This window comes from Rhipicephalus microplus, chromosome 4, assembly GCF_043290135.1.
Source record: "Rhipicephalus microplus isolate Deutch F79 chromosome 4, USDA_Rmic, whole genome shotgun sequence".
In the NCBI taxonomy this organism is placed as follows: Eukaryota; Metazoa; Arthropoda; class Arachnida; order Ixodida; family Ixodidae; genus Rhipicephalus; species Rhipicephalus microplus.
In genome coordinates, this window is record NC_134703.1 from 224,870,677 (window position 1) to 224,893,895 (window position 23,219).

The 23,219-nt window shown below is 43.7% G+C and overlaps 1 protein-coding gene across 1 annotated transcript in view; it reads right to left on the reverse strand.

The window, feature by feature from the left end:
- pyd (zonula occludens-like protein polychaetoid) overlaps positions 1 to 23,219 on the reverse strand; it is a gene marked incomplete at its 5' end in the record, with an annotated part of 754,603 nt that overhangs the window by 417,929 nt on the left and 313,455 nt on the right. Inside the window, one exon of the mRNA XM_075893243.1 lies at positions 19,293 to 19,452. Within this exon, the coding sequence (XP_075749358.1) occupies positions 19,293 to 19,452 (160 nt within the window). The remainder of the gene's footprint in view (positions 1 to 19,292; positions 19,453 to 23,219) is intronic.

Sequence of the window (23,219 nt, forward strand, 5' to 3'; positions counted from 1 at the left end):
ACCCAAATTCTCTGACTTTTGAAGGTTTCCAGGTAGGTAGACACCCTTGTAATGTGCGTGCTTGGAAGCTCATGTGCCTGCCCTGCCAGATGACAAAGGTCGCCCGTCATACCAAGAAGTCCTCCCAAACATTCTTTTCGCATGGCCGTCCTTTTGACCATGTACATCTAGATATTTTGGGCCCCCCACCAGTGTCTCAGGGATACCATTATACACTCACCATGGTCGATTGTTTCACACACTAGCTAGAGAGTATTCTCGTTCAAGATATAACTGCCAAGACAGTTGCCGGATGTTTATTTCTATGTGGGTATCTTGTTTTGGATGTCCTGGCACCGTCACAACAGAGCATGAACATCAATTCGAGTCCACGCTGTTTACTTGCCTTAATCACATTCTCGAAGCTAGACTTTGCTGTACCACTGCGTATCATCCCTGCATGGTAGACCGCCTTCACCAGCAACTAAAGACTGCCCCGACCACCTGCCTCAATAGAGCCACCCGGGTTGATGGCATTCCACTGATGCGTTTAGATTTACAGGCTGTGAACCTGGCAAATCTACAGTGCTCAGCAGCAGAGTTTGGTGTGTATGGAAGCTCTCTTCGACTCCCTGGAGACTTCTTCATATCAACGAAGCTACTAGCCCAGCTGCGAGAGTTCCTACCACGCCTTCTCGACTGCATTCAAAATCTCCGGACCACCCCACCTTGACCTTCCAACAAAGCGACCATATATGTCCATCCTGATCTGGCCACTTCAACACACATTTCCGTGCGCCACAACGCAGTCGAACCTCCTTTAACACCAGCCTAAGATGAACCACTCCACATCCTAAACCGCATTAAAAAAAACTGTTACTCTTCTCCAGAACTGCCGCGAAGAGGCAGTCAGCTTGGACAGACTCAAGCCAGCGTACCTGGAGACAGTCATAGAAAGCCTTTTTTCTATGCCTGAACTCCCTTTGGACTACCAAAAAGATGTGATATTTCAACTTCCAGTCTATATAAGAAGCCCTAGAGCGTCCTCGTTTGGGTGTAGCGCAAAGTAACGCAAACAGAAAAACATAAAGACGGCACTTTGTTGTCTGATAATTATAATAACTATAATCTGGTAACTGAACTTTGCTTGCAGGTGCTACTTAGTGACAAAAATGTCATTAAGCAGCATGATTTTTGACAGCCGTGACCTCACAATGCACAAGCAGCAGACGCACAACCTCAGAGCGAGCATCGGACAAATGGCGAGGCATGCTGGAGAACACGGCAGAATATGACACCCGGTCGTGCCGCCAATGTAGAGCTAATTTTCTGAAACACCTTTGTGTGTGTGTGTGTGTACATGTGTGTGTGCTGTGCATGTGTGTGCATGTATGAGAGAGATAGAGAGACTTCCGCAATAATTCTTCGCAATAATTTTGGCTACCTTGGCAGGTGCGAAAACGCTTTAGAGCAATTCCGCGTAGACGTTGTTCCTCAGTTACGAAAGGCTCGGCTGGTTTAATGCGAAATATGCTCAAAAGTGGAGGCTGAAATTGATCATTTTGTTGAAAATAGAATTCCTGCCCCCCTTATGCACTGGCTGTGGGTTGCACTAGTGATAGTGGTGGCAAATCATGGAACATTTGCCTATGCAGTAATTTTTAAACGGTTAACCAAGCCTGTCTCACGATGCACTACCCTCTCCCATACACAGAAGACATCATGGTGAAGAAGTAAAACGGAGGTTAAGTATTTGCAACCATCAATCTCCGTAACGTGTACAATCAAATAGCTTTATAGGAAGAATCGCACTTGCTCACAACAGTGAACCCACAGAAGGGAGTGCTTTGCTTTATACCCTTTCCGTTCGAGTAGCTTCTGGGTCAGTACTCTTCCAGCAATGGACGATGTTATTATTGCAGACAAGCAAAATGATGACACCATCTTATGCCAAAAACTTGGAAGGTTTCGCAAATTTAGGAAGTGGCTGAACAGAAAAAAGTCCAGATTTTGTGAAAATAAAGTTGATTTTTCGGGCTAGCAAATCAACAAGAGCTATCAAGCCAAAATGAAAAATCTGGAGGCTATCCTAGACGTCAACACACCTGCAAGAGTGCTTGTCATTTCTGGGTCAGGCCATATATTACCAAACATTTCTAACACAGGCAGCCACGATAGTTGCACTTTTGAGCGAATTACTGTGTGTCAAGGCGAAGTGGAAGTGGGGTGTACTTATGCCGAAGGCCTTCAAGGCGGTAAAAGCTTTTGTAAGAAATGTAGTTTCTCGCCCATTGTGATCTGGAGAAACCACTGGTACTTGAATGTGATGCTTCAAAAGTTGCAACTAGAGCCGTTATATTGCATGGTGCAACTGAGGAAATGAGGCAACCCATTGGCTTCTGCTCCAGTATACTCACAGCCCCCACCTTTGGTATTCAGCGTAGCTAATTCCAGCTATATTTGTTGGGTAGAAAATTTACACTTTTGACTGATCACAAGCCACCAGCCAGTATTTTCAATTCAAATCAGCTAGTTCCACAGGGTGTCTACCAATTTGCTTTTTCAAAATTCTCTGACTTTTCCAGATTTTCCATGATGATTTAAAGCAAATTCCATGATCGTTACGTCTGCTTGGAAAAATTTTGCACGGAAAACAGGCCCTCAAGTGGTAAAAAAAAGAATCAGGCGCTTTTATAAAATAAGTAAATAAATGTACCACAAGTGCTCAGAATGTTCTGAGCACGTGTTGTAAATATGAAAAAATATGTATATTGGACCAAAATGAAACCTCCCAGCCAGAGTGTAAGCAAGCTGGCAGTTTAATGCTCGGAAGAAGCAGAGAGCAAACACATGAGTTATAGATCACTATAGTGGTTACAGCCCAGGCTGCTTACAATATGGATTGGATTAGATCGACCTGTATATACTCACTTCACTGTTGAGGATGTAGATTCGATTGAATCTGACGTGACATAGATTGCTGTATTTACAACGGATTTGCATCGCCACCAAAATCGCACACCTCCAGTATATCATCATCATCATCAGCCTGACTGGGTCCACTGCAGGACAAGGGCCTCTCCCATGTTCTACCAGTTAATTCGGTCCTGTGCTTGCTGCTGCCACTTAATATCCACAAGCTTCTTAATCTCATCTGCCCGCCTAACTTTATGTGTCTTCCTAACCCGCTTGACTTCTCCGGAAATCCAGTCAGTTATCCTTGATGACCAGTGTTTATCCTGCCTATGCTTTACATGCCCGGCCCATGTCCATTTCTTCGTCTTGATTTCAACTATGATATCCTTAACCACGCTTTGTTCCCTGATCCAGTCTGCTCTCTTCCTGTCACTTAAGGTTACACCTATCATTTTCTTTTCCATCGCTTGCTGCATCGGCCTCAATTCAAGCTGAACCATCATTGTAAGTCTCCAACTTTCTGCTCCGTAGGTAAGTACTGGCAAGATGCAGATGTTATATACCTTCCTCTTGAGGGATAATGGCAATCTACCAGTCATGATTTGAGAATACTTGCCAAATGTACTTCACCCCATTCTTCTAATCACTTCAATCTCAAGGTTCGGCTCCACGGTTAATACCTGTCCTAAGTAGTTCTAGTCTTTTACAACTTCAAGTGCACTATTACTTATCTGGAAGCACTATTCTCTTCCCTGGTTGTTTACTTTCGTTTTCCACAGATTTTCTATTACACCTACCTTCCGGCTCTCCTTGTCTAACTCCGTAATCATGAGTTGCTTTTCATCCCCTGAGTTACTCAGCAATGCATTGTCATCCGCGAAGCGCAGGTTACTAAGGTACTCTCCAATAACTCTTATCCCTAACTGTTCCCATTCTAGGCTTCTAAAAACTTCCTGTAAGCACGTGGTAAATAGCATTGGAGAGATTGTGTCCCCCTGCCTTACACTTTTCTTGATTGGTATTCTGTTGCTTTCTTTACGAAGCCCTATGGTAGCAGTAGATCCCCTGTAGATTTCTTCCACGATGTTTATATATGCTTCGTCCGCGCCCTGATTTGACAGTGTCTGCATGACTGCTGATGCTTTTTTTTAATCGAACGCCTTCTCGTAATCAATGAAGGCTATGTACAGTAGTTCCCTGTATTCTGAGTAATTCTCTATTATCTTATTGATAGTATGAATGTCGTCGATTGTTGAGTAGCATGTTCGCTATCCTGCTTGTTCCTTTGGCTCAATGAATTCTAATGTTGTCTTAATTCTGTTAGCAATTACCTTTATAAATAGCTTGTACACGACGAAGAGCAAGCTGATCGGTCTGTAAGTCATTGCCATCTCTTTTCTTGCTTATTTAAGATGATGCAAGCATTTTTCCAAGAATCTGGTACTGTTCCTGTCAGGAGACACTTCGTAAACAGGGTGGCTAGGTTTTCTAACACAATCTGTCCTTTGTCTTTGAGCAGATCTGATGTTACCTGATCCTGATTATCAGCTTTGCCTCTTTTAATTCCCTCCAACGCTTTTCTGACTTCTGTCATTGCTGGTGGGATGTCATCTGGGTTACTGCTAGCTTTTATATTAAAGTTGTGGTTGTCCCAGCTGCAAGTAATGTACAACAACCTCGGAAGAAACAGCGCTTTGAGATAGGTAATAGTGCACTTCAAGTTGTAAAAGACTCTGTCTACCTAGGGCAGGTAATAACTGCGGAGCCGAACCACGAGATAGAAGTAACTAGAAGAATAAAAATGGGGTGGAGCACATTTGGCAAGCCCTCTCAAATCATGACAGGTAGATTGCCACTATCCCTCAAGAGGAAGGTATATAACAGCTGCATCTTGCCGGTACTTAGCTATGGAGCAGAAACCTGGAGACTTACAAAGAGGGTTCACCTTAAATTGAGGACGACATAGCGAGCAATGGAAAGAAAAATGGTAGGTGTAACCTTAAGAGACAAGAAGAGAGCAGAGTGGATTAGGGAACAAACGGGGGTTAAGGATATCATAGTTTAAATCAAGAAGAGAAAATGGACATGGGCCGGGCATGTAGCACGTAGACAGGATAACCCCTGGTCATTAAGGGTAACTAACTGGATTCCCAGAGAAGGCAAGCGGGTTAGGGGGAGACAGAAGGTTAGGTGAGCAGATGAGATTAAAAAGTTTGCGGGAATAAATTGGCAGCAGCAAGCACAGGACCGAGTTGACTGGCAGATCATGGGAGAGGCCTTTGTCCTGCAGTGGACGTAGTCAGGCTGATGATGATGATGATGTCCCGGCTACTGTACAGATCTCTGTAAAGCTTCTCTGATATTTTAATAATCCTATTCATATTGGTAGTTACCTTGCCTTCCTTGTCCCTTAGTTCATATATCTGGTTTTTGCCTATTCAAAGTTTCCTCTTTCCCACTTTTACGCTTCCTCCATTCTTCTGAGCGTGTTCAATTCTTTCCACGTTATACCTCCTTATATCAGATACCTTACTCTTCAATCAAATTCCAAAGCTCTGCCAATTCTATTTTGTCTATTGTCATTGAGGCTTCCATGCTTCAATGTTTCTTATTGAAGTTCTTCATCTCTTGAGACAGCTTGCTAGTGTCCTGTCTTACAGCCGTACCTCCAACTTCCCCTGCACGCTCCATAATCATACTCGTCAGATTATCATTAATTGTGCAGTGATGCCACAAAGGTCTTCTAATTTAGAGCAATTTTCGGAGCAGCAAAAGTTTCATTTTGGAGCAATTTGGAGCAGCAAAAGTTTCAATTTTGGAGCAATCTCGAGTAGCTAACTTCACATCCTGTAGGAGAAGCCTGTTGTATTTACATTCAAGGGAATGAATAACATTTTTGGGGCTCTTGTTTCCTGTGAAAAGCTAGAAATATTTCTATTCATTTCAAACCTCATGAAGCCAGTCATCATAGGAGCACTCCTTCTTTTAGTTGAGGATGCAAAAATAATGGCATCATTATATCGGCCATTCTGAAAAAAACTTGTTCAGTGATTATTTTCGTAGCAAATAAAGAGAATACTGAATGAATGAAATTGTACTTTATGAAGTAACATTCTATACACCTATGTGATTGATTGATTGATTTGGGGGGGTTTAACGTCCCCAAACCACAATATGATTATGAGAGACGCCGTAGTGTAGGGCTCCGGAAATTTCGACCCCTTGGGGTTGTTTAACGCGCACCTAAATCTGAGCACACGGGCCTACAACATTTCCGCCTCCATTGGAAATGCAGCTGCTGCAGCCGTGATTCGATCCTGCAACCTGTGGGTCAGCATATACACCTATGTGGTTATCATTATATATGGTAGACAAATGCTGAGACGCACAACACTAGAGACACGCAGTCGCAACTGCATTTCCCTTAGACGACTCCAAGGATATAGAAAGATTCTTTTTCTTCACAACCGATTATACTGCTGGGCTTAGCATGATGTCATTCAGCTAGTCCCATAAAGCCAACTTCTTCCGACACTCATCTCTTTGTGCTGAAACTACACGATTTAACAAACTTCGTTTTTCTTTTGCAACAATGTTTTCTGTGGCTAGGACATTCTGTATATACTCCGAAATCCCCCTGTAGTGTTCTAGAAAGCAGTGCATAAAGAAAAAAGACCCTCACAGGGTACCTTATGCATACACCTAAGAAGACTAGAAGGCGAGAGCCATTTTGTTTTTATTGCGATAACAGTTGCAAGGACATTCTAGACTGGTCTTTGCCACTGCCAGGAGAGTAGGCAAAATTTTGGCTGCAGGGAGGGGGGGGGGGGGAGTGTGCACCTTGATCTGAAGGGAGGGGGGAGGGGCATGCAAATGGTAATATTGAGCTATGTATAAGCCATGGCAAAAAAATATTTTGGAGCGGGACAGGGTGGCCACCTTCCCAATGAGCCCCTACCCCAAAACTTGATGGCGACGGCCAAGCCACTGGCCGTCTCCGTCATGTTTTGTGTAATATCTTAATCCATTACAACCCCCCCCCCCCCCCCACCACACACACACATCATGCGTTTTACAAGCGGAAAAAAAAGGTGCGAGCCGGGGTGACGAACGAAGCTAAAGCAGAGATAAAAAAGTTACAGTTTCCCACAAGGGCGAAGCAATGAATGCAATAGCAACAATTCGGAATGTCACGCTGAAATTGGCAAGCAGATCGAAACCTGCAGTGCGCTGCTCACGCACAAATGAAGCACAAAAACAACATACACAGGGCGAGAGCGAACAAACAACGTTTACCGCTCGATACTTAATAAGCTGTTCAAACAAAAATGACAAACTAAACGTAGTCACAAGTACAGATTAGCGCAAGCTAACAAGTGTCCCAGCTCTTATACTGTTATGCAGCCAGCGAAGTGACCTTTGTGTTGCCGGGCCCAACACCAAAAGAAAAGCGCGCGCACACGAGCATCCACTCCCCCTCCCCCTATTCGCGGGGCTTGGGAGATAAATGCGCATCGGTGCATCGTGTCGAGCTGGGCGCCGAGCGCGGGTGGCTTTTTACATATACGATATATATACGATGAATGGCAGTGACGACGGCAAAAAACTTAGCCGAGACTGTCCATATAATTGAATAAAAGAGCCGACCTACCTGCTTTGCACGAAGTACAGATGTGATAGTATACCCCATGTGCCAGGCCTGCCATCGATTGTTACTAAAACAGACAGGAACGCGCCAGCCATTTTCAAAAAGCAGGAAGGAACTAAGAACGCAGGGTGGGGGGGGGGGGGGGGGGTCATTTTTATTAACTTAGGGTGGCACTCGTGCTAATTCGGCAGGCATTAAGGACGGCTCTTATACCCTGCTATCTTGCACTTTCAATGCGAACGGGTTGTTGGTATTGCATTCATTCCTAAGAGCCTAAGTGAAACTAACAAATAGTATCTTTTGGACACGACGTCGCATAACTCAGATTAACACTGGTTAAAGGAACAATGATCCCTCTAATTGCCGAAGTGGATTTTACACCGTTATTATCTAAACGCAAAGCAGGCTCTAGTAGCACAGAAAGCTTACGATATGAGCATGTCTCATTAGGTTTCGAGATAGTGCGCTCACGAATGCGCTCTTCAAGCGATCCAGCTCCACCCCCCTAAAAAAAAAAAAAAAACAAAGCATTCAATGCGATGACGTGGTGTTTAATTTTTTTAATTGTCAGCTATTGACCTTCCAAAGCGAGAAGCGGACGTGTAACAAGGCGTAGCAGCTTCCCCGTGGACCTTCTGACCCCAGAGCCACCAGTGATAGCCTCCCTAATGAAAGCGGCGCATATTAAAACCTAATCCTGGCTGCTCCAACTAAGAAGCATGCTTTTAATAATAAGATAACATAAAAAAAGCATGTGAAAACTTTAAATACGGACCCTAGCAATCTAAAGTTCGAAATGGCAGGGTGTTTTAGGAGCGTTTACAACGACAGCAATTACAAACGTGAATGTGCTGGTGGAAATAATTACGAAAATTAACGCCTGAATGAAGATCCATGAATAAAGCATATTAAAGGAAAAGTATTCACAAGTTTCCACTGTGCGCGAGTTCTTTCATGGATGCAAAGTGTGGGGAATTAGACTGCAATATCAATAAGTCCCCCGACGAATCACCGCCAGTTTCATGCACTGATTGGACTGCAGACGTCACGAGCCACCGTGGAGAGCAGATTTCACCATTAAGTGGGCTTGCACAACAGAAGTTGCGTCAGCAACAAACATAGCATCATGGATTACTTAGAACGCACGCGCCACCGCTGTTAATTCAGCGGAACAATTCTAGGCATGCGATTGTGACTTTGGTGCCCCCAACATGCACATGTTTTGATGCGCCGGCATGGCTATAGCTGGTGATAGACACTTCCAAACCCGACTTTGGCGCAGTTTGGTGCAATTTTCGATGGTATTATCAGGATGGCGCAGTATATCTGATTTGGTGCACTTTGGCGCTGAAGTGGGATCACTGAAACCTTGAAGCCTGAAGCTATCCTGGATACCATACAATCGGAGGAGTCGACAGGGTAGATTAGATGCTGTGCAGCTACAAAGTGCCACGCAAGTGAAAGAAGATTTCATACAAAAAGATGTTCCAACACTTTTAGGATGAAGCGAGTTACAATTAATTCATGCTATATCAGAAACAAGGAAGAAGAGCTTCTCACCTGGATCGAACTTATGGGGCCGATCATCACTAAGCACTCCCGTAAATCAGTACCGAGAACAAAGGGCGGCTGGAATGTCTCCTGAACAGTTTAATGAGCACCACTTTCCGTCTTATATACCAGCAACAGAGAAGAAGCAAGAACCAACACACCGATGCGTAGCCTGCTACTTGAAGCGAGATGGAAATGGCAAAAACATCCTCAAGGAAACCAGGATCTGGTGCAGGTGGTGTGAGAAGGCTTTCTGCACAAGGCCTGCTTCAACGCTCTCACACTAAATGAAGAAGGAATATAGTGCGTTTTGTGTGCAGCAGTTCAATTCCAATCCTTAACTTTCTAGAGTGGCAGAAATTTTTTGCAGAACACACCTCAAACGCCCCATGTATTAGACTGACACATGATGGAGCAAAGAAAAGGTTTTCAGAAATTCTTTTTTGAACATGTTACTGAAAATTTCCACATAAAAAAAAAGTAATTTCAGAACATATATATTTTTTTGTTAAATGAGTCTTTAAGGGGTTAAAGGATGACTACCATCTGATAAGCTGGCATTTCTTGCATAGCAATGGTACAAGAAGGTCACATCAGCAGCTCCGTTCTGTCATTGATGATGTGATTAAAAAAGGGGCACAGGCTTCCTCCCAGGCTCCTATGAAAGAGAACTCTTCCGAAGCATCTTACTTGGAACAATGACGCACATTTCAGCAGAGTGACCTGTTGGATGAATTGGTTCATTCTTAACTTAGCTTTTGGTGCGATATAAACACAAGAAACGGACAAGCGCAAAAACTCTTGTCCATCTATCATGTTTATTTCGCACCAAAACATACATTAGAAATGCACATTTAATTTACATATTTACAACGTTAACGAAGAAAGTGCAGACAAACGCCTTTACATGAGATACGAGAGGGTCAGCAGAGACCAAACAGCCAGAGCACCCAACACACATGCAACGCACTCTTCATACCCAGTCTGTGCACCCGCTTCTCAATCAGTGTTCTTGTGAGACACGTACTGTATTTTTGTGCGCAAAGGCAGAGTATGAGAGGTACTGTGATGAAGGCCTCTTGCAGGCAGAAACCTTGGATTGACAGTTATACAAAGCCCGTCCGCTACCCGAAGAAGTCACGTAAGGGCTGCAGTAGCGCTGCTTTCTGAAGTGGTTGTTTGTCACCAGGCTACTTAACCAATGCACTCTCATGTAGGTTCGTGTATAAAAGTGAAGACGCAAACATCATCAAGAAGAGAAGAGACAGTTTAGAGAGACATACACTCAAAATTAAATATATTTACAGTCAAACCTGCTTATAGTCAACCTCCATATAACGAATTGAATTCCTCTATATAATGGAGTTTTTCTATTCCCGCCGTTACTCCATAAAAGCACATGCATTTGCAATTTCTACGTAACAAAGTAACCACGAGAGACAACCTTGATATAACGAATTTTCACCCCCGACATTGTAAAAATTTTGCCCCGGATTTTGTAATTTTGGCACTAGCATGCATCTTCCGCGGTTGCCCCGCTGTTGACGAAGCGAGAAGATGTGGCGGTGCACTCTTGGCCCCGGCAACATTTGGAGTGCATGAAGCGACGGGCAGGTGAGCCTGTGCCTCACAAGCCTGCGTTGCTGTCGTTTTAGCCGCCGTTGTTGCCGCTGCAAGTGCATGTGCAAAGGTGCCTTCTCCCCCCCCACTCTCCTAAAAAAAGAAAACTACTTTTGCGCTGACAGTGCGACGCTACTTTTCTTTTCTATTTCGCTCCTTCCCTATCCAGTGTTTCCAGCGTTGTGCTGCAAACAAGTTCACGATGTTTCTAGGTGGCGTCACATATCTGGGGTCGCTCTAGATATAGAGAGCACTTAAGTTAACTGAATTGTTTTCCGGAAAACTGATTGAACAGGCACTACCAGCATTGAAGTATGCATATGATATAGTGCTAATGGCCGACAGCAAGGAAGATTTGCAGAGATTGATGGACATCTGTGGTAATGAGGAAATAGGTTAGATTTCAGATTTAGTAAGGAAAAATCAGCAGTCATTCTTTTTAACCATAAAGAAGATAGTGAGCTTAGAATACAGGAGGTCAGGTAAATAAGGAGGTCAGGTAAACCGATAAATACAAATATCTGGGCATATGGATAAGCAATGGGACCGAGTACCTAAGGGAACACAATATATATGTGACGACTAAAGGTAAGAGGAATGCAGCAGTGATGAAAAATAGGGCACTGTGGAATTACAATAGGTATGATGTTGTGAGAGGAATATGGTAAGGCGTCATGGTTCCTGGTTTGATGTTCGGCAATGCGGTCTTGTGCATGAGATCAGAACTTCAAGCAAGATTAGAAATTAAGCAATGCGGAATAAGTAGGCTTGCTTTAAGAGCTCACGGGAATACACCAAATCAGGGAGTACAAGGTGATATAGGATAGACATCATTTGAGGGCAGGGAAGCTAGCAACAAGATAAAATTTGAGAAGCGATTGAGAGAAATGGGGGAGGAGCGCAGGGGTAGGAAGGTTTTCAGCTACTTGTACATGAGGAATGTCGATACAAAATGGAGGAATCGAACCAGGAAATTGACTGGTAAATACTTAGAAAACAGCAGGTGGCCAAACCAAAAAGAATTATCGGTTAAGAAGAAGGTGAAGTAAATGGAGACCGACATGTGGAGAATTGACATGATTAAGAAGTCCGCACTAGAGATCTATCGAACTTTTAAGCAGTAAATTGCCAAGGAAAGGATCTATAATTATACTCGGGGTAGTTCTCTACTATTTGAGGCGAGGACGAGAGTATTGCGAACCAAGGCGTATTGGGCCAAATACGAAGGGGTAGACACAGTATGCAGTGCATGTGGAGAGGAGAAGGAAACAGCTGAACACTTGGTAATGTTCTGTAAAGGGCTTCACCCTATAGTTCAGGATGGCGGCGCAGAGTTTTTTAAAGCACTGGGGTTTAGACACAGCGAGGGCAAAATAGACTTTAACCGTGTAGAATAAACTAGAAGAAGGTTATCTGATTGGTGGCTAAAGTCAAAGCATGAGTGAAAATTAAACCCTTCACTGCAAAGTACCAATCCTCAACCTCACTATTTAAAGGAAAAAAAAAGATAAATCTAGTTTTTGGTTCACTAGGTATTACGGCTTGGTAGCGTTAGCCACCGCCCGATCTAAAGAGTATAGCCATATTTCATTTATTTCATTTATTGCATCCTTAAAGGCCCGAGGGCATTACATAAGGGGGGGGGGGGGGGCAAAAAATACGCTGTGAATGTGTATAATTCAAGTTGAACAAATTATTATAAACAGTACAGTTCTAATATGGTAGTTTGGTCAAAAATGACAACAAAAATGAATCAAATAACACACAAAAGAAACGCTTTGGCTGGAAATTAGAGTACAAATAACTAGGCACAAGCAAATTATACATACAGTACATTGGTAGAATATATTTACAGCCACGGGTTAATGGGTGGAATCAAAGTGGGATTCCAATTTCGCGCGGAATGATGTGCGGTCAGGTGTGGCAACAATGGTATCGGGAAGGTGATTCCAAAGTGTTATTGCTTGGGGGAAAAAGGAGTCGTTCATTGCGGATGTACGGCCGTTGATTCGTGCAATGGGGTTTGAATGGTTAATGCAGGAAGAAGTTCTGTTTGGGGGCTGTAAAAGTTCGTGTCTTGATTGGGGTCGGAAAAAGAAACTGTGGAGGAGGCATAGGCCCGAGATGAGGCGGCGCGACCCGAGTGATGGCAGTTCAATTGATTGTTTTAGGGCGGTGACGCTGATTTCTCTGGAGTACTGTGAGGTTATAAAGCGGGCAGCGCGGTTTTGAACTGCGCGATTTGATATCAATCCATCCATCCATCCATTCCGCCGTATCAGCGTCATTTTTGACACTATGCACGCGTGCATAGTTATTTATTTATTTATTCACAATACCATACAGGCTCGTTATCGGAGCATTTGTAAGAAGGGCGATAAATGGTAAAATATGAAATGTGATAAATATAGAAATAGATGAAATCAAAATGATACAATCTGGAAAGGGCACTGTGATGTAAACGACTGCGAGAAAATCAAGAGTAACACTCCAGTAGAGAAACTAAACAAAGGAAGAGCGTGCATGGAACACGAACTTCATTAACATGAACATTCAGTGGTTGAAAAATGAAGAAAATTTTGGCAGCGTGTACGATACTACAATGTGACATAATAGAATGTTAAAAATTTAAAACATAAGATAACACATCTAGAGAGAATAAACGAGAAATAAGTATGTAAGCATGAAATGTTCAAGTAGGCGGTAGTGAAAGGCTTTGGGATTTGTGATTGAAGTGATATCTCCAGGAAGATCATTCCAAAGCTGAATGGCATGTGGCAGCACAAAACTATTAAACGTGCTTGTATTTCTGAAGATGCGCTCGTAACTGCCCTGATCATGGAGCAGCTTAGACATGCGCAGTGGGGTTTTCAAAGGGAGAGAATGAGGCCTGGTATTTCGAACATATCCATGAAGCAGGCATATAAGAAAAACACACCGGCAAACCTGAAGAGGGTGGAGGGAAAGTTCAAGTTTTATTTTAGTAATACTAGATTCTCGTTTGTAACTTCTGGTAATAAAACGAGCAGCACGGTTTTCAACAAGCTCTAAGTTAGTAATTAAGTATTCTTGGTAAGGTGACCAAATAGATGACGCCAATTCTAACTTTGGGCGAATGAAGGTAAGGTATGCTAAGTTGCGAAAGTTAAGTGGCAATTTATGGAGGTTAAGACGAGTGTACCCAAACGTTTGTGATGCTTTAGCACAGAAAGCAGTAATGTGGGGGCGCCAAAGATTGTGAGTCAAGTTTATCCCTGGATACTTGAATGACTGAACACGAGATATGACAGAGTTGTTAGTGATGTAGGAAAAATAGGAGTTCAATTGTTTGCGGGTGAAAGAAATGAGTTTACATTTTCCAGAGATCAATACCACACGCCATTTTTGACACCACATAATTATAAGATTAATGTCATTTTACAGGATGTGGTGATTATCGAGAGATGTTATTTTTCTATAAATGATGCAGTCATCGGTGAATAATCTAATACTTGAGGAAATATTATTGGGTAGGTCAATATAGTGTAAGGAAAAGTAAAGGGACTGGAATGCTACCTTCAGGGACTCCAGATGTTACATCAGCTAGGGGAGAAACACCATTATTAATCATGGTGAATTGTTGGCGAAATGATAAGCAATTTCTAAGCCAAGATAAGCTAGCAGTTTCACTGCACATGCATGGTATTGCCCACGACGACGTTCCGGTATACTTTTTTTCATTCAAAATGCAGACAACCGTGTCGTCACTACTGATGGGATGTCGGATTAGGTGCTGATGGAAACTCTCAGTGACCACGGTGACAACGACTGATCTTCGGAAGTTACACGTTTCCGTTTGTGCCATGATTTCGAGGGACCGTAGCCTTCGCGACTAGCCGATTAGCTGTGGCAACAACATGATGGTGCGTTGAATGAAATGCAATAAATGTGATGGCAACATATTGAAATGTTGTACGACGTAAAGCTGGCAGCCAACTCTATTGGATGAGATAACGTGCGGAACTCTTACAAAACCGCGGAGTAAGGAAATATGGCAGCTCCAGGTAGAAGGGCTCTTTTCACACAGTCTTTTCGCATTGAAAGCGCACTGATGCTTGCAGAAATAGCATGTGCAGCAGTAATTGCGACCACGCCCTTAAAATTAAATCAAGTTTACCGTTGGTACTTAAGCGACCCCCCCCCCCCCTACTTTTTTTTTTTTTCAAAGCTCGTTCAATAAAGATGGTTTCCTTTCTGATTGAGCATTTGACAGCAGTTCTAAATGTAATACGTGGGAATATGCTACTGTATGCACCCTCCAGGCAATAGAGATGAGACGGCTCATTCGATCTCCGCTTTAGCAGCACTCGCGCGTTTTACGATGCGCGGGGCCATGATATCAGTCTGGACTTGTTAAGGGAAATGGCGGCAACGACGAAAACCCGCCGAAAGTGTCCATATAATTGGCAATAATAACGCAGTTTTTTACTGATAAATAGGTGTTCAGGGTTAGCTCTGCATTCAGTTCTCTCTTTGTTTTTCAAGTTTCCTACTGAATTTGCATATAACAAAATGCTCTTTGTAACAAATATTTTTGGCAATTTTTTGTCGATTTCATTATTTTTAGGTTTAACTGTACCAGATAGACCTGTACTAAGTACAACACTACCAACACACAACTAAAACTACACGAATGGGTACCTACTTAACAAAATGAAGCTAACGTGCAACAGTTAAATGAAAGTGTGACTATTCATGACGAACGACGTGGTAAAAGTTAGCGAATAGCATGTGCAGGCATCATAGGCAGGTGAGGTGGTGGCAACACTCAACCCTCAGCGAAGCATCAGATGGACATTAATGGCAAGTCGAGTTAATAACCAGATGCCCTGCCAGCGTTTTCCAGTCGAGGACCAGATGACCTGAAAGACGGTGTTGCCTGGCCAATGCCAAGCAACAAGATACGTGGGTCCGGCCTACACCAGAGGCACGGAAGAAGGTCGGGTACACGCCTAGGAGGGAGCCTGCAGTGGTCGTTGCATTAGCGATCTGCTGGTCACCACTCTCGCGCCCTACAAATCTTCACACAGCCAAGTCTCGACCACGCCTCACAATCCACCATCTCGCAACCAGGTTTCTCGCTACGGAAACCCCATGGAGGATGGTCATCAACTGAGACTGTCTTTCATGTGCACTCGAGCAATATTCCCGCATCTTCTTCTTCTCCAATTACCACAAACGGAACTCGCATCTGTAGTACCTGCCGTCATCCTCCACATTTTCAAATGTGCTCCATCATCACAATGACGCATTTTTCGCAAATGTGCACTTCACTCGTAAAACTATTGTAGGTCTCCTTAGGCGTCAAACTAATTCAAGAAACGCACATAACACAGCTGGTCTTACGGTAGGCACACCTTGGCATTGCAACCACCCAAAGCACAACACACGCTTGGTCTCAGTATAAGACCATCACAGCTGCAGAGCCCTGTCGCCGCCGCCAGGTGATCCAGAAGTCGAAGGTGGCGTGATGTTCTGCAGAAAGGCCTAAATTGTGAGGTCTTTCTGCTGTTTAAATTGTATGTGTCATCATAAAACAACTATTTATTTTCACCTAAACAAAAAAGAGTGTTTTGGCTTTTATCACAGATGCGTACACCTGCAAGCTAGTTGGAAGGAATGTTGACAAGAATGCTGGCAACACTGCACATTAGTTTTGGTACGCATTTCACAGCGAAAGCTGTTACGAGATAACAATTAGGGTCACGCGCAGTTGTCAACCGTCGCCGCTGCCGCGGCCACCACCGGTGTAACTACATTGCGCGAAATTAGAGAAAAAAAACTAGCACCAATGCAAACTAGCAGCGGACCCGGATTCGAGCCAGTGGGGCTCGAATCCGGGTCCGCTGGGTGCCAGCCTATTATTCTACCACTGAGCTATGCTGGTGCTTGTGACTTGTTGACAAACTTGCTTTAGGCAGGCTCGATGTTGGGAAAGCAATCGCGTTAATATGACCTATAAAGCTTTTTTAAAACAGCGAAAAAACAACCAGTCGTCGCACAATGAGAATAGCGTAACGAGTGGGCCGTCCAATACTCCAACTCATTACAAAAGCTTGTTCTTGTTCCCCTATTAACTGTGGCGCATACCCACTTCAGCCATAATTTCTCATTGTTGTCAGCCTCTGCTGATCAATTGGCACGAAATTACTTGCAAGTGTTTAGCGGATACCACGCTTCTCAGAAGAATGACAAAAAATAGCCTAGCGAATGTCGGCCAACTACCACCAAAAATTGATAATTAATGCCCTAGTGGGTATCAAGCAGGTGTGCTTGCAGTATTTACCGAATGAGTGTTTTGAAAAGGCTCTAAAAGGCCGCTCTCCTAGATTTTGCTGTGACTGTGCTGCGCTTTGCGCGCAGGCCTGGCATTATTCTTTAAGTATGCCGATTGTCAAACACACTGCAAGTTGTTGCCAACCTCTTTGAAGTTGTACCAACACATAGATCACAATGTTCTTGGCAACATCGGATGAGCATAGGTCTCGCATTCAGTACACAAAGACCTTTCTGTGAATGAGGCACACAGCAGTTCGCATGTAGTGCCGGCTTAATTACCGGCGTCGATAAAGAAGGAAGAAAACCAGCATCAATCACTGCTATAAATTTTGTCAGTGTTGAAGTATAATAAGGAGCACAACAATAAGAAGCGAACAAGTTGCGCAGATGTAAACACCGCAGCGCACACAGATAGGGTGGCTTGCAAAAACTCTGAAAACATTTTCAAAATGGCAACACGTTGGCTTGTGGAGAGGCATAGGTTGGAGTTGTACACGTATTTCCTTCTCCTTAATCGCCTTGCCACGATGCTGACCTACAGGTCATGGGATCGAATCTTGGCTGCGGCGGCTGCATTTCCGGTGGAGGCGAAAATGCTGTAGGCCCGTGTGCTCAGATTTGAGTGCACGTTAAAGAACCCCAGATCGTCAAAATTTCCGGAGTCCTCCACTACGCGTCTCTCATAATCAAGTGGTGGTTTTTGGATGTTAAGCCCCAGATATCTATCAATTATCAATCTTTTTTGTTAAATGCATGTTACAAGTGAGTTAGCAGTGAATTTTTAATAGCAATAAAGTTTATTAGTGAGTTGTCAGTTTTTTCTGTCAGTACAGATCACTGAGAATGAGAGTACTCTCTTCAACCAGTAAGGAAGATCGCTGAACTTTCTTGGCGAAAAGCTTCGTTTGACTTCCTTGATGTAAAGGAGACCATGTGACATGAACTGCATCTTTGGTTTCGTAAAAACGAGGAATTTAAACAGTGCTCGCGGGTGACTGTGTGACAGGGGTATATTTATTTATTTGGAAGAAACCTTATTGGCCTTGTTGGGCATTGAGTAAGGAGGGGGCATTATATAATTGTAATGTAAATGTGAAGAAAGCAGTGTTGAGGGAAAGATAAGTTGCCACCTGCAGGATCCAAACCTGCAACCTTGGAATAATGTGTCTGATGCTCTACCACAGAGCTACGGTTACGATCATCTTTCTATTGTCCCTGGCATTGTTGTCTGTTATTTCTCATTAACACCGAGCATTTGAATCACACGATTGGCAACATGTTGGCAACCTCCTCAAACCTCATCAACTTAGACATTGTTCTGCCGCTCATTACGTTTGCATGCAGTACTGTGATGCTAGCGACTGCTGTCTCTTCTCCTAGTAGTAGCTGCCCTATTGACCATGCACAGGGTGCACTGGCACATAGGTGCATTGCAATTTAAGCAATCGCTTATCAAACTAAGACTGCTGTCAGCTTTGTCCTCTTGATTAGTAAGAATCAGGTGCACAAAAAGTGATGCCATGACAAAAGTTATCAATCTACACCAACATCTGTCACTAGTATCGCTCTCAATAATATTTCACTTCTTTTTCACGTGTTGCAGCTCGGACGAGTTGGTAATTCATTAACTTAGCTTGTGTTAGTGTGGTACATAAGACAGAAACACGACGCAGACATAAAAAGAAAGGTTAGCGCTTCCTTTTCTCTTTACGTCTGTGTTGTGCTTTTTTCCTATGTACTGCACTAATACAAGCAAGCTCTCCACTAGAGCTCTTGCTTAATGTAGCCTCCTGGACTAAACCATCAACATGGCATTGCCTCTAAATTATGATGTTGAATCACTCCCTACATCACCAGCACTATTATGACCACAAGACAGTGCACGTAAGCTAGCTCAAGCCACTACATTAAAGCACTGCTAGAGTCCCCAGGACGGTTATGCATACCAGGAAGCCATGCGACAGCTACAAGAAAGCCAGGATTCTTGATTAGCAGAACTTTGAGATTTGTCATAAACAAAGACACATGGACAAAGAGGGACCGAAGAAATTGTGCTCAGTAGATAGCCAAGGTGTGCTCAGAAGATAGCCAAGCTGCTCAAACACACATTAGATAGATATGCAAAGGCAGAGTGTGAGCAAAGACAACACTCAAATAGTTAGCAAAAGTCGTTGAGAGAGCATGTTTTGATATAGTTTATATGGCAGCACACTTTTTACAGCACTCATTCATGCTGACAGATGATGATCAAAGTGCTTGCCTTAAGGAGACGGTCACCCGGCTGTAGGCCCTGCAGAGAAGCAGGGCTACCTGGCTGCACAGCAGTGACAAAGACACCTGCCTGGTTGCCACCAGTGAGCCGCAGGCCCACATTACTGCCACTCTCCTTGTGGAAACACACCAGTCGGGGCTCGGCACCCCTGCATGATCCATTCCGCAAAATGCACTTGCTCAACTCATCAACTCGTCATGTAGTGGCACAAGAAGTGCCAGGAATCATGCGAATTAGAAAGGCCTAAAATCTCATGCACTAATGCTGTCTTTTATTGATTTATTTAAAAGAAAACTAGAATTGTCCTGGGTGCAATCAAATGGGCCGAGCTACCTGTGCAGCAGCAGAAGCCAAATGATGGCACAAAAAAAACATCTTAAAAGCACACATAAATGTCAACCTTGTACAATTAACAAAAATTAAAAGCCCTGATGCAGCTAATTTTACATTCTGAAAAGCATTGAAAGAGTAAGATGAATTTACATTAGGACATCTCATTATATTATTATTAGGTTCTTATTAAAAACCAGATAAACATCTCTATTCGCTGAAAAGCTCATGGGCAAAACACCTCTAGAGCACCCATCATTTCCCTCAAATATGCAAGAATTCAGGAGTCATAAAATCGGATGTTGTGTAGTGATGTCTAAAGCTCTGTATTAAACTCACGTAAAAAAAAAAAACACCAATTAATTGATGAAATTGTACCTGATTAAACAACCTTTTAAAAACGAATATTTGGTCATCAATGTACACGCTTTTTGCCAGAAATCATCTTATTAAAATGTTTCACTTTGAAAAGTGGCAGTAGTGACAGATAAATGCCTCGGCATGCCAGAATGCCTTGACGCTAAAAAGTGACAAGATGTTTTCTTATGGCGTCCCTGAAGACAACTAGAAGGCGATAACCAGTTCCTTGTTCTTCTCAGTCGATTATATTCATCCTTTTAATTTGCTACTGAATATTGCTTTATTATCAGCAGTGTGGTACTTTAAACCAACTGATGAACTACTGCCACTATTTGGCTTCTAAAAGACAAGGTGGCTAAATATTCTAAATGACAGACTGGCCCGTAAAAGACTGACCCCAAACACAGAAATGATCACTATAAATCGTGAATTTCTCAAGAAATGTGCACTCACTACATTGCCACCTCATTCTAAAAAACAGGGCTTGAAAATCGAGAGATTAGAAAAACCAACTAAGAACTTAAAAAGCACACAACAGTAAAGAAAACAGGCACAGAAACTTATCTGTCAAAGCTCAAGCAATAGGTACACCTATCAATTTGCCATGCATAATTTATTTATTTATTCGGAAATAACCTGCTTAGGTGCGGCGATGATGTAGTGGTTAGAGTATCCGCCTCGCATGCAAAAGGCTTGTTGTTCAAATCCCGGTGCCGCGTAGTTCCCAACCGGATTAAAAAAAATTCGCGTGGTGATGGAACTGCATTAAGAGGCCTGGGGTGCGACCTCACCGGTAACCACCGCGGGTAACGCACTCACTCACCAGAGAAGGATTGGCCACCCTAGTGCAGTATCTGGCCACTACTTCCCACATGCATACGTCAAATAGCTCACGGCCCTCAGTCCCCAGCAGCTGCGAAGCAACTGACCACGGCCACAGTCATATCTGCAACGCAGCAGAGGGTGCTAAGAATCTCTGGATCTGGACAGGCTGCCATTGGAACCTGAACTTGCCAACGTTTAACGCTAGAACCTTATCTAGTGAGGGAAAACTAGCTGTACTATTCGAGGAGTTAGAGGGTGTTAAGTGGGATATAATAGGGCTCAGTGAGGTTAGGAGGACAGATGAGGCCTATACAGTGCTACAGGATGGGCACGTCCTTTGCTATCGGGGCTTGGCTGACAAAAGAGAACTGGGAGTGGGGTTCCTAATTCACAGGAACATAGCTGGCAACATAGAGGAACACTAGAGCATTAATGAAAGGGTGGTAAGTATTGTAATTAAACTGAATACGAAATACAAGATGAAGGTGATACAGGCTTATGTGCCTACATCAAGCCATGATGACGCTTCAGTTAAAAGCTTCTATGAAGACGTGGAATCGGCAATGAGTAAGGTAAAAACACAGTATACTATACTGATGGGAGACTTTAATGTAAAGGTAGGGAAGAAGCAGGCTGGAGACCAGACAGTAGGAGATTATGGCATCGGTACTAGAAACGCCAGAGGAGAGCTACTAATAGAATTAGCAGAACGTAATAATTTACGGATTTTGAATACCTTCTACCGAAAACGAGAAAACCGTAAGTGGACATGGAGGAGCCCTAATGGCAAAAATAAGAACGAAATAGACTTTATAATCAGTGCACACCCAGGCATCGTGCAGGATGTGGAAGTGGTTGGCAAGGTACAATGAAGTGACCATAGAATGATGTGGTGTCGAATTCACCTAGACTTAAAAAAGGAACGACAGAAACTGATACGCAAGAAGCCAGTCAATGAGCTAGCACTGAGAGGGAAAGTACAGAAATTCAGAGTCTCGCTTCAGAACAGGTACTCATCTCTTAGTGAGGAAACCAACTTTAGCATAGATACAATGAATGATAATCTGATGAGTATCCTTACGGAATGCGCAGTGCAAGTTGGAAGCAGGGTAGTTAGACAAGACACTGGCAAGCTTTCCCAGGAAAAGAAGAATATCATTAAGAAGTGTCAAATCATGAAAGTCTCAAGTACAACAGATAAAATAGAACTGGCAGAGCTTTTGAAGTTGATTAATCGGCGTAAGGTATGCGATGTAAGAAGGTATAACATGGAGAGAATTGAACACGCTCTGAAAAACGGAGAAAGCGTCAAAGCAGTGAAGAGGAAACTTGGGATAGGCAAAAATCGAATGTATGCACTAAGGGACAAAGAAGGCAAAATAACTAACAATATGGATAGGATAGTTAAAATAGCGGAGGAGTTTTACAGAGATCTGTACAGTAGCCGGGATAACCACGACCTTAATACTATAAGAACTAGTACCGTAAAAACCCGCGTATAGCCCGGGGTTTTTTTCTAGATTTTAGGGTGCGAAATTTCGGCCCCGTACTATATGCGGGTCCCAAGAATTTTCGGCCCAAATTCAGTTTCGGTTTCGGCATAGCGCGGTGCTATCATCATCATCAGCTGTCTGCGCGCTTCTGCGCTAGGTAGTGTTAGCGGCGTTAGTCTTAACTGGTCAGTTGGTCAGTGGCCTTTGCTTCAACTTGGTGCCCATAATGACGGCCTCGATTTTGCTCCTGTGATTTTACGCCATGTCAGGACCGCGCAGGCAGTACTCTGCTGCTTTTAAAAGAAAAGTTATCGCTGCTGCCGAAACCATCGGCAACTGTGCCGCGGAGCGGCAGTTCGGAGTCAACGAGCGGAGCATTCGCGGTTGGCGGAAGCAGAAGGAAGCCCTCTTTGCATGCAGCGGCCAGCGAAAAAGTTTCCGCGGACCAAAAAATGGAGCATTTCCTGACGTGGAACGAGAACTCACAGACTTTGTGCGGGAGCAGCGAGCTGCACATCTCGCTGTCAACATCGAGCTGCTACAAGCGAAGGCAAGGGAGATCGCTCGAGACAAAGGCATTCAGCCGGAGGATTTCAAAGCGAGCAAGCATTGGGTGTCTCGCTTCATGCGCCGCGCTGGGTTCTCCCTACGTCGGCGTACGTCGATCTCCCAGAAGCTACCAGAGAGCTACGAAGAGCACCTCGTGGCTTTTCAAAGGTACATAATTGTGTTGCGAAAGGCAGTCCCCTTTCAGCTGGGCCAGATCGGCAACGCGGATCAGACGCCGGTCTACCTGGATATGCCCTCGGCGCTGACGGTGCATCAAAAAGGCTCCAGGCAAGTTATCGTGCGGTCGACTGGAAACGAAAAAACGCGGGTGACTGTAATGTTATCCTGCACGGCTGAC